The sequence below is a fragment of the Lates calcarifer genome, linkage group LG20 (genome assembly GCF_001640805.2).
Source record: "Lates calcarifer isolate ASB-BC8 linkage group LG20, TLL_Latcal_v3, whole genome shotgun sequence".
NCBI classification, from domain to species: domain Eukaryota; kingdom Metazoa; phylum Chordata; class Actinopteri; family Centropomidae; genus Lates; species Lates calcarifer.
Window position 1 is genome coordinate 21,004,919 of NC_066852.1, and position 12,595 is coordinate 21,017,513.

The following is a 12,595-nucleotide window of genomic DNA, read 5'->3' on the forward strand; positions in this document are numbered from 1 at the left end:
GTTGACAGTCATTACGTGCATTGCTTTCTCCATCCAGACCACACACCCATGCTTGCAGTTGCTGTGTTGCACAGCAGGACCAAACTCAGAGATTTAGAGAGGGAGGGAGGCACAGTTACCCTGCAGGGTGCAGCTGGACGGCATCAACAAGACTCTCCCAAAACTGTCACACGTGTAACTCTCGTCTCAATCAAAGCTGCCTGCTCCGCTCCGGCTCTGTGTCCGTCGATTCATTCGCTCCTTGATTCCTTCACGGTGGAAGGGAGGTGATTCTCCTCGCCGCCATTTTTAGGGAACTGCCTATCGAAGAGAGAAACTTTGCTAGCCAATGCCTAACGTTAGCAGCTAGCTAGTTGGCCAGTAGCCTGCCTGCTTGCCAGTCCGTTGTGACAGTTAACGCTTGACAGTCGTTAGCCAGAGCAGCTCGCCTCACGTTAAATTATTCTTGCCGCCGGCCAGTGTGGATGACAAAAACGGTAACTGCTAAAGTAAACAATTTAGCTAGACTGGAAGTCAGCGTGACCGTTTGTACAGGGTAGGGCAATTGTGCAGTCAGTTTAGCGAATTAGCAGTGCTAACTTATGAGCTAGCGAATTCACACTTTGATTTCTCTGGACTGCATTGCTCGTCTGTGATTTAGCGATCGACGCTTCGCTCTGTCGTGTTCAGGGTGACTGGATTAATCAGCCGCTAACAACCCACTTCTCAACCTGTGTGGATTCATCTTGACTAGGTGAGTCGGTCGCTAACTTTAGCTTTGTGCTAACTGGCGATGGGACATGTTAGATTTTTTCTTTGCTACATGCTGCAGTTGAGCTTGATTTCAACATAGGTTAGCTCGTGAGCTAGCTAGCTGGATTGCTTGCTATTCGCCAGCTAACCAAAAGTTGCTGTCACAACTTGTATGGTCTGTCGCATCGGCAGATTTTTAGTCTGCTGTACTGGGCAACTTCAGTCATCCCTTGTTAGCATAAGGGTGTTTATTCTGAATGTCATCGCAACACCTATGAAAATTATATCAGTGTATGCGAAGCAGGACTAGCCAGCTAAATTATGAGTGGTTATGTTGGTTGTAAATATTGGGAACAGATTGCTTTACCTAAGAAGCGTTAGCTCGCTACGTTAGCTTGCTAATCCGCTTTATGCAACTATCGTTGCAAGCAGTGCCACTCCCTCGTTTTTGTTTTTGTCCACTGTGGCTGTGCGTTAAGTGAAACTCGGCGTTGGAGGTGTCTGTTTTGGAAGTCTGCTTATCTATAAGGGATATCATGAGTCAAATACTGTCTGAATAGCTAACCGTGTGACGGTAAGTGACATTGGTCAAGCCTCGTTCTGTGTCTGTGGCACGTACATGTTCTGGCATTGTGTTTACAGGCAGCATTAGCCAGGAGAGTCTGACAAATCATTGCTGTCGAGTGTGCCTGCCGTGTGTAAGCGACAGGCTGAGCTCGCATCCATCGGCCGCTGATGGCTGTTTTTGTGCACTGACGTGAGTCGCATTCCTCAGTTTTCTGTGTTGATATTGCGTAACACTGGCTATCACTCAGCAGGCTACTCTCCTGCTGAGCTTATCTGTGACTCTGCCGCTCAACTTATGCATGACAGTAGATCATTTGAATATGGTTAAATCACGCATAATGTATGTGTTGTGACATCAAGTTTATCATTCATCTAACCAAGACTGCACTTTGTTGATGGCTGACAAACACAAACACCTATGATTTAATTTTATGTGCCGTATATACTGGCTCTGCTTGTCAAATAAGCACCGCAGTATGAGCAATCCACCTATCTTTGTTGGTGTCTGTAGACCGTGATGAACAGACTGCCCGTGTTATTAATGCAGCCTATGGGCTACAGCTGAAAGGCAGGTACAACTTGTCCTCTTACTCTATCATCACAGATTTCTGCTGGACTGCCTGTCCCTGAATTCCTATGTTTTCTGTGACCTGTGCCGATGTGCACACCTGCCATTTGTTCATTTATGTCCCTGCATGCTTGTGGGAACAACAGTGCATTCACAAGCAGGAACAGCTCCCTTTGTTTACTTTCAAGGACTTGCTGCTAGCTGATGATGAGAGGTACGCAGCTGTTTATTGAGTGTGAACATCTTGATGCAGGAGAAGCCTCTGCGAAGTTGTGTGTCAGTGTTATATCAGGGGGTGTTGAATATGGGCACACTGCATAATGGATTTAAGCGTCTCCCAGGAAAAATGGATTAGACGCTGGAGCAAAGCCTGCCCTGTTTGCTAAAGTCTAGATCCAAGTCAGTCAGTGACAGCCAGCCACTGCAGAGCAAGTGCTGGTTCCACAATATGATCCACTAACTTTCAGTGTCAGTGATTTTAAATATGTAATGTACTTATGAATGATATAGCATGGGCTTTATGTAGCTCACTGACTGTAATGCTACAGCACTTTTATTCTATTTAATCTCATTTTTTGGCTGACAAAATTGATTGCTAATCATATGACAGTGATCCTTAGGTTGTAACTTTTTTGATTAACCTGACTGCCAGTGCCATCTTCGGTGACACGGCAGTTCAAAGAAGTGAGATAATAAAGTCATGGGCATATTTCTTAAAAGGAATTCCTAAGCATCTGTTCAGGGTGTTTGAGGCTGGCTGCTGAACAGTTGGAAACCAGTAGCATATTTGATGAGTCAGACTGAGAGCAAGAAGGCAGAGGATAGGCTCATAGATATTTTTTCCAGGTCATGGACAGAGGACACATACTGTACAAACAATATATAATATCATTAGTTAGGGGCCTACTTTTTTATATTATAGGATGCATATTGACATTTCAGTTCCAGTCACTTGGTCTTCATCAAGTTTAGTCTCAAATGTATCTGGAGATTAATTGAAGCTTTTAAAAGTCAAAATGATTCTGTATGAAGTCCATGTTAGTAGTAGTAGTTGTAATCCAGCAGTGCCTCTGTCCAGTTTGGCACACCACAGCCTCTGGGATGATTTAGGGTGTTTGAACGCCTGTATATCTTAAAGGTGGCCAAGGGAATTGTTGTCTTTTCACCCAAGTGTTCAGAGGAAACTTAGTATGTATGTCGTTGATGCTCGTGACATTTATCCCAGCAGGAAGAGCATAAGCGGAGCTCCATGAGAGAAATGGGATGGGTCAAATCCTCTTAGTGTTTGGCCACTCCATTCCTCCTCTCTGTCACCATCATCTCTGTAGCACCACAAATTTGGATGTTGTTTTTGCGGATGTTGGGTAGCTAGTGAGCCTTCACCTCCTTCTCTCAGTGAAAGCCATGATCTGTAATCAGTCTGGGAAGCAGGAGCATGGACACCCCACCCTCCATCTTGGGGGAGAGAAATGTAGTGTGTAAGCCATTTGTCATGAAAATCAACATTGTTTCTGAACAAACAGTTGTGATGTTGTTTAAAAAGTAAGGATTCACCTAAACCATTTTTTCTCTTCTAATATTGAATCCAATACATAAATTCAGTGTATTGACTGATTGGAAAAGTAGATCTGATTTCAGTTTAAAATCTGTCCACCTTACTGGACCTGATTGGGGTTGTTTATGTTTTTTAATTTAGCACGAGGGTACATGTAATTTCTGATTTATAAGAGGAGTTGCACTTCTTTTTGGCTTTTGAACATTTTAATTGCACTGTTGTCAGAAAATTGCCTTGAGACTAAGAAGCATTTCATGTGTACCATTTACAGGCTGATATATGATCATTTAATAAGATGTGTCAGTTCAGTGCATTCCCACTTTTTAATTATTCAGCAATACAGCATGGAACATCTTGCATTTTGAAGCTACATGTATGAAAGTGTGTATTGTGTGTGTGTGTGTGTGTGTGTGTATATATATATATATATATATCTTCTATATTTTCTTTTGAGGTGTGCATGTGTGTGAGATAAAGTAAATCAAAATGACAGCTGAGTACTCACAGTTCTGTAAGAATTGTGTAATGGCCCTGTACATCCACACAAGTAAGTTCCGGTTATTCTGGTTGTTTAGATTTCCTTTTCAAGTTGAAGCTTTACTGAGTTCAACTCCACGTACCTATGAGAATCATAATAGTGTAAGTTGTTCTGCCTCAGGTGTAACAAAACCAGGAGAGTCAGAGAGATGTCAGTCAAGTACAGTGTGCACAGAGGAGGTGTAATAAGCCAAAATAACTAAAACAATAACTGTGTAGGTGTACTCTGGATGTGTAGGGGTTCTGAGTAATTAAATCTGACAATCTGTTTATTGTGGTGGCTGATAGAGCTCAGTAGTTTTCAGAGGAATAATAACCTTTCTAATCTTTGGCTTCTGTTAAACCAATATTACAAATGTATTGGAAGTCATTTTAATGTAATTGCAGCTAGGTGAAATAAGACTATTGACCATTAAGTAAAAAGGTGCTGCATTGGAGTCCCATGGTATCTGTAATTGTATTATGTAGTCGTTGTAGATTGTCAACAGCCAAAAATGTAAAGAAACTATAGTGGATGGATGGATGGATGTCTTAGGCTGGGTTTTAATAAGCTTCTACTGAAATTCTATTGAATTTCTTTCCCATCTTTTCTCTTCATTGTGATAAACAGCAGGATTGCTCCAAGGTTGCTCCTCTGTAGCTGACCCTGTGCTGCGCAGCTAAGAGATTTTCACTAAGGGGATCAATAAAGTATTTGATTATTTATTATCCCTCTCCATTTCCTTCTCTTTATTCCTCTCTGTGACACCCTTTGCTACTCAGCTTTGTGTACTGGTTGCCTCTTCATTAAGCTTCTTGGTGATTTTTACTGTGCAGAGGAAATCAATTGACATAATACATCAAGAGAGAATCCGTTGTCTCAAGCAAAAAAGTAAAACAACATTTGTTGCATTTCTTGAACACACTGTTCTTTGTGATAATGCATGTGCATCTTTTCCTGATTCAGTCTTGTGACTTGATATTTGGTGCTCTGTTTGATTGCCTGGAGAAAAGATAAGAAAAAGATAAGTACCTGATTGGATTTGTGTTTTAATTCCTACATACTGTATGATCTTGTCTATTTTAAATGTATAAATAGTTCAACTTGAGTCAAGTTCAGTCTAGTCAAGTGACCAACAGTGGTTCTGGTTTGGTTGTTTCAAAATGTGGTGCTTTCCAAACTGGGTGGTGGATCCCCCTGGGAGGTTGGATAGTCAGTACAACATGTGAAGGAAGCTAAAGTTGAATAGATCCTCTTCAAACATAGGTGCAATTAATAGAATTATTAATCGCTATATTGTTTTGCAATATATGCTGGAATTGAGCCATCATTAATGTTACTAGTTCTACCTGTGCTTTTCCTGCTTTGACAGGTGCCTATAAAAAATGTTTATTTGGTAACAATAAGGAAACAAGTTCTTTTAATCAGTCAAATTCAGAGTGTGACAGTGTATCTTGTGATCATATTTGATGGTCAATATTTCAGGGTCTTTTGTGTGCAAAGTTTATTTTGAATTCTTAATTTGCACAACACAAAGCCAAATTTTCTTTAAAAGAAACATGCTTGTCATGTTACTTGACAATGTTATTTTAAAAATATTTCTTCCTGTACTACTATTAAAATGCAATCAATGTACAAATTTAGGGGGGTGTGAAGTTTGGTAACATTTTTTCTAATGTCATGTACCAGAGGACGCTTCAGTTAACTTAATTCAAACAGCCCACACCTCGTTGTTGTCACAAAAACACAGACATTTTCTAACAACACACTGAACATTTTAGTATCAGAAAAACATTACTATTAGTGTGTGATGACTATGAGAAAATAATCTAGTAACTTCTATAGAATCAGTACATAAAATAATCATTTCGTTGTATGATCTCACATTGTAGCCATCAGAAATCAGTATGTGCTGAATCAAGCAAAGAGTTCATGAGGAAGTACAGTCACATGTTAGATGGAAAAAGTCTTTGTTGTTCAGGAAAAAAGTACAGAAAACGTTGACACCAGAGTATTAATAACATGGTTCTGTTGTTGCTGCTGCTGATGCTTTGTCAGTGTTATCATACTGATTTGGGAGGCAAGACAGTCAGTATTGTCTATGCTGGGAAATAAATCATTTAGAGTATGGCAGCAATTTTACCTTGTCAACACTGCTTCTAAGCCTTTTTGCCTTTCACACAAAAAACTCAACCCATTGTACATTTACACTCCAGTGTCTCTCACATACACACTGTCTGTTAATATACTGAATGTCAAGTTTCTCTACGTCACCATTTATCTTGTAGCTTGAATCCATAGTATCTTTTAAAGCTAATGTATCTTACTTCCTGTCTGCATGGTCTAGTATGGTAAAATAGTAAAACTGGCACATTTGTGTTCAACAAACATAGTTCATTTCTTTGTTGGAATATTTTATGTGTGATTTTTTTTAAATAGTGTTTTTTGCATGCAGTATATTCACTTTTTCTTTTTCCAAATCTTCTAAAAGATGTTCAGTGTATTTTGTAGCTAAGTAACTGTTGGGGGGAAAGCCACACAAGCCAGAATTCCTTGCTTATCCTTTCACTCTCAATAGGTCTGGTCATAGTGCATTTTTAATAACATTTTCTTGTTAGAAAATGAATTGTTTTCCAACGTGAAGTCAGATTGGATGGCATGTCATTACAGAATTAAAGGTAGCGCTTTGCCTCTCACCAGCTCTTCCTGCTCCTGAAAGCAACTGTAAAGTTAAAAAAAATATATTTTAAATTTGTTTCAGAAGTCAGTTTTTCACAGACAAGCAATCTACATTATAATGTTTATCTAATAATACTCCAAGTATTACGACAGAATTAGACAAAGTTTGACTCTCTGTTAACTTTTATCTAACATTAAAAGACTGGGTCTCTGTGATACCAAAGTTTGTTCCCAGCAGCAGTTTTAGCTTCTTTCCACAAAGATATTTGTTGTCCCTGAGGACTGTATGTCTTAGTATAAGAGTTTCACTCTTGTTTTTTTTTTCTTCTTTTTTTATATTCCGCAGTCAGCTGGCTAGCTTTTTAAACAGGACAAACCTTGTGACATTCAGCCAGCAGTGTGGTTTTGGTACAGCAGGCTGCCAGACTGTACTGATAACTACAGGCGGCTAGGTTAGCAGTGCTGCCAACCCAAAGATAAGCTGAAAGGAGGAAAGTAGCATTTTTATCCACTGAGCGTGTCTGTAATAATATCCATGTGGTGTTTGCGTATGGAAGAGGTTCTTGCCAATTTCAGATTGGCTGAAGACAAGACATGGAGATGAGGTTAAGAAAGGGTGGAGTGATTCTGTAAGGCTGCATGTTTCTGGTAGTCTTTGATTGTACTTTTCCTAACTAGACGACAGCGTTTGTACATTTCATTTCCTCTCTTTAGGTTGGGCACTAGAACAGAAGCTCTTCGAAAGATTTTGTATAGATTGGCCATAATATGAGGTGCTCTTGACCAAGGCTGGTAAGCTCCAGCTGCTGGAGTGGAGCTGCTCAATAACCAACAGATCAGACTGGTTACACTGGGCAGTTTCCAAACACACTAAGCACACACATTAGGTGTATTTGACTTAAGGCCATAATTTCACATGGGTGAAATGTGAATTTTGTTAAGCAGCTCAGTGCTGTGTGAGTTTTTTACTTCAGCCTGGACATGGTCTGTCTGCCTGAAAGGTCAATGTGCATAGTCAGAGAACAAAGGACACTTTGGGTCTGTAAGCAAGGCAAATGACATATTTTGTTGGTTTTCTTTTTTTTGTTTGTTTTTTGAACTGAAATGAAGTAAATGGAAGCCCTGCAGCAAGCAGACATTACATTTTATTTCATGAGCTTAAAAATAAATTGAACAGTAATTGTGGGATGTGCAGAAGTCTGGCCACCCTACCAAGTCTGTACTTAGTAATCCCCCCCTTTGGCAGATATCACAGCTTGCAAATGCTTTCTGTAGCCAGCTAAGAGTCTTTCTATTGTTGATTTAGGAATTTTCATCCACTCTTCCTGCAGATTACTTCAACTTCTGAGATATTTTTAGGCCGGCTTGCACACACAGCATGTTCAAGATCTACCCACAGATGTTCACCGATGTTCAGGTCAAGGGGTCTGTGAGCTCCACTCCAAAAGCTTCAGCTTGTGTTTCTTGAAGTAGGATTCTGAGGTCTGCTTTTCCTGCTACAGGAGCTAGTTTCTTTTCAATTTCACTATCATGACAGGACTGCAGGACATGTGCATCCAGAATTTGCTGATTTTTAATAGAATCCATTCTTCCCTCTATCCATGCAATGTTTCCTGTGCCACTGGCTGCCACAGAAGCAGAATATTTCCACCCCCATGCTTAAGTTGGCAATGGGATGCTTATCAAATACTGACTTGGTAGGGTGCCCAAACTTTTTCACATGCTACAATTACTGTGTCACTTTTTTCCCTATGCTTTAAGTTAAAAGTGCAGGGCATTAACATTTGGCTCATTTTTGCAAATATCTGTTTGCTGCAGGGATCATATTTACTTATTTTTACTTCTAAAATCAGCAAAATCTGGAAATCTGCCCAGAAGTTGTTAAACTTCTGCATGCAACTTTGGAGACGCCAAACGGAAAAAGCCACAACTTCCAGATGATTTCAGTAATTATTGTATCTTTAAAAAGCTGATACAGAACAACAAACAGCTCATACATTAGAGTGGTGTACAGGATACAGTATAGGGCATTAACAAATACTGCTAATTTGCATGAAGGGTAATATAACCCCATTTGTATAACTGTCTATTTGTTTTCAGTGTCTCTACAGTATATTCTGAGGGCATACCTTCATTACCCTTTTCGTAGTATAAGGTAAAGATCACACAATACATGGACTCAGCATTATGTGAACAAATACACAGTATTAATCTTACATACACATTACATGAATTAACAAGAGCACAAGTGATGTGGTTTAGAGTACACAGTAAAATTTGACCTCAGGTCCTCTAATTGATCATCTGATGCAGCTCACCCCTCATTACTGTAGGCCACCTCATAGCAGCCGACATAAAATCAATCTTTGAGCCAGGATATTTGCATTGCCCAGTCACTCCAGTGGCGCACAGATCTGCAATAATTGCTGAAGCAATCTGGTGGTGCACTTGTGATGACTCTGCAATTAGTAGATTATATTAAGGTCAGCACTTGATGGTGTGACCAGTGGCTAAAATCGCTGTGTTTTAAAATACTTCAGGAGCTCCTGACCTTTTTGAAGAAACTGTGTGTGTACTCTCTTCAGCCAGTGTGGTACTAAATGCCACCAAGTGAGGCATCAGTTGTCTGGAGCCCTGTGGCATATTTTAATGATGTATTTTACCAGTTGTTTAACAACAGCAGGGTTAGGGTACTTATATGGAAGTATAGTATCTTCTCATCTACACTACAAAGTGAATTCTGAAGTGGTTTCATGAAAACTGGGGACATCATTTAGCCAAGTATTTTTAAATGTTTTGATGTGACCAAAGTTTGTGCATTAACGCATGAAATCACTGAAGTAAAAAATTACAGACTGGCTCCGGTCCGGCCAATGTAAAGAGTTGTTCTGGAGCCCCGCAGTCTCACCATTCATTCATGCCTGCAGTGCTTTTTTCCAGGCCATGTATCACAGTGTTGTATTTTTGCCTTCTTTTTATAGTACATTTTTGTGTTGTGGTTGGAATGGATAAAGAGCAGACTTTGATAAAATGTTGTACTGAGATTTCTTCCTCTTCTTTCACAGTCTGACCCTTAACCTTTCTCTCTGGTATCTTCAAATTCACATCAGCTAAGCAAATAGACTCTCCTTCATAGTGTGCACAGCCAGGATGTTTTATCTTTTCCTTTCTAACGCCTCTGCCTTTCTCTCTCTGTCTCTGCTTTCCCTCACCCCCTCTGTCCATCTAGGTGCCCATGTGCTGATTCCCTAGGCCCATCCATTACTGCAGATGAATCTTCAGCTGCTTTGGCGTAGCTCAGCACCCAGATAGTCCCATCCCCTTTGCGTGGGTGATACGGGACTACATTAACCAGGATGCCCTCCTCTGTAAGGGCAGGGAGCCTGAAGGATCCGGAGGTGGCTGAGCTTTTCTTCAAAGAAGACCCAGAGAAGCTTTTCTCAGACCTCCGAGAGATTGGCCATGGCAGCTTTGGCGCCGTCTACTTTGTACGGCAACTACATCCTCACACTGACTCATACAAAGAAAGAAATGCTCATTTATCTGTGGATAGAAATGATAGATGGTAATCAGGGATATGATCAGTTAAATACAGGAAAAGTGTCAGTTCTGAGTCAAATTTGTTCCCACACTGAAGCTGAAGTGATAAATCTGTGATCCAAAATCTGTCTCTGTATTTGATTAGCTGATGTATTCCTTTCTGTGAATAATATAGTAACTCAAGGCTGCTTGACTTGCTACTTAAAGTAATCACATACATCTGTGAGCTTACAGTGAGTTTGTCTCACAGTTCTAGAAAGTAGAACTGTTTGATCTTCTATAAAGAACAGAAACGATTTGTACAAAGTTATTTTTACCGACCCATGACCGTGGTGTTTAATAGCAGATACAGCAGAATGATGTGACTCACCCTAACTTTTTAGTCTGACCCTTGTTCTTGAACACTGCATGTAGTGTGGTTAAATAAAATACAAGAGTTCTTGACAAACCACATCTTTGATGAGAGAAAATGTACTGAGAATTTAGATGTCGTGTATGTTATGGTTTAAATGTGCTCTGACAATGTACTTTGCATTTTCCAGGCACGGGATGTGCGCACAAATGAGGTGGTGGCAATTAAAAAGATGTCCTACAGTGGCAAACAGTCGAATGAGGTGAGATATGTGTGATTATGATATAATACAGCATAATAGTTCCCACCCTTAACCCCACCATAAACATTGGTCTAGTTTGAGCAGTGTAGAAAATGAAGATACTGGCCTTTAGTAAAATACGCAATCAAATGTTTTTATGTTTAGGAAGCTATCTTGGCTGTTTTTGTCGTCCATCAGCTCCAACATATGGAATTTTACAAAACTTAATTTGATAGTGGTCTTTTAAAAAATAAAATGTTACTTATATTTTGGTTTGTATCAAACTATGACTTTTGTGCACTTAGGTACACCTTACATTGACATAGCTGCTCTTTGTGTTACCCTCTCTGTGCCACGTTCAAACTGTACATGATTTTGATAAACATATCTTCAAATACCAAATGTTTGCAGTTAATCTTAGATGCTGATATCATCAATAAATACTCTTGTTACATAGTAAAAATCCAAACATGACAAGAAGAGCATGTTTGCAAGAAGTGGATTTCATTGAAGTAATCCTTTGTCCCTGAGTGAACTACTTTGCTACTGCTCATCTACCCCTCTAGTATCTGGGTTTCATCAGGTAATTTCAGGTAGTCCGATGCCAGATAAATGTATTAATGTTGGGTATCATTGCAATTCCGATTTAAAATCACTTAACCTTACTGTCTCAACGAGGTCGCTCCTGTGCGCTCACTTTCGCTGTCGTCGTCCTAGATACAGCTCATGATTTCAGATTAGCTATAATCAGATTACTACACATAATCTGTGAAGAGAATCAATGCATCGCCTGTTTTATTTTTAAGTCCCTTCTTTCCCCAAACAGAAATGGCAGGACATTATAAAGGAGGTGAAGTTTCTCCAGAGGATCCGGCACCCCAACAGTATAGAGTACAAAGGTTGTTACCTCCGTGAGCACACAGCATGGGTAAGTCACCTGTCCATGTGCTCAGAATTGGAAGATTATCTCATTCGGCAGTGTGTATAGTCTGTACATTGTTATTCTTGACTTTATCTCTTGTTTCTAGCTGGTGATGGAGTACTGTCTTGGCTCAGCCTCTGATCTGCTGGAAGGTGAGCTTGTGTTATACGTTTTTGTGTGTGTCAAACAGATTTCACTCTCCAACAAGGCATGAGATGTAGGACTGTCTAGTGGACTCTGATTTGTCTTTATCAGCTGATGTTGATTCCTGCTTGCATTGTTTTTCCTCCTTCAGTTCATAAAAAACCTCTACAAGAAGTGGAGATCGCTGCCATTACACATGGTGCTCTGCAGGGGCTGGCCTACCTTCATTCCCACAATATGATCCACAGGTTATATGACTAATATTTTTTAAGAAGTGTCTGTAAACAGTATATCCCCCACATAATCCTTGCTCTGATGCACATTTCTTTTCATTTTTCTCTCTCTCAGGGATGTGAAGGCAGGTAACATCCTGCTGACTGAGCCTGGGCAAGTCAAACTGGCAGACTTTGGCTCTGCCTCCATCGCCTCACCTGCCAACTCCTTTGTGGGAACGCCATATTGGTAGGTGAATTGCATGTGTGTATTTAATGATGCAATGACCAAAATGTTAACTTTATCAACAAGCTCTTATTGAGTATCTACTTAAAGAGGCATTGGTTCACGAAATGGGATTTGCCTGTAAAAAGTATTTGCGCTCTATTTGCATATTTACACACAACTGGGCTGAGGTATTCAAATGCTTTGCTGCTGTGATTGTTGAGGACAATGTATGCTCAGGATTGAGACATCATCTTCAGGAGGGGGTTGCTGCTTTTTTGATTTATGCTGCAGAGAAACAACTTAGATGAGTCATGAAAAACACCATTATTTAATTCCA

At 40.0% G+C, this 12,595-nt stretch overlaps 1 protein-coding gene across 4 annotated transcripts in view; it reads left to right on the forward strand.

The window, feature by feature from the left end:
* LOC108893431 (serine/threonine-protein kinase TAO1) overlaps nucleotides 1-12,595 on the forward strand; it is a 24,799-nt gene continuing 12,204 nt past the window's right edge. Inside the window, exons 1-7 of one of the 4 annotated variants that reach the window (XM_051078803.1) lie at nucleotides 1-733; nucleotides 9,848-10,106; nucleotides 10,701-10,772; nucleotides 11,578-11,679; nucleotides 11,780-11,825; nucleotides 11,969-12,065; nucleotides 12,166-12,279. In XM_051078803.1, the coding sequence (XP_050934760.1) occupies nucleotides 9,975-10,106; nucleotides 10,701-10,772; nucleotides 11,578-11,679; nucleotides 11,780-11,825; nucleotides 11,969-12,065; nucleotides 12,166-12,279 (563 nt within the window). In that variant the 5' untranslated portion in view covers nucleotides 1-733; nucleotides 9,848-9,974. Of the gene's footprint in view, nucleotides 734-1,170; nucleotides 1,307-9,847; nucleotides 10,107-10,700; nucleotides 10,773-11,577; nucleotides 11,680-11,779; nucleotides 11,826-11,968; nucleotides 12,066-12,165; nucleotides 12,280-12,595 lie in introns of those variants that run through there. The other 3 variants (XM_018691456.2, XM_018691458.2, XM_018691457.2) reach the window with 3 other exon arrangements.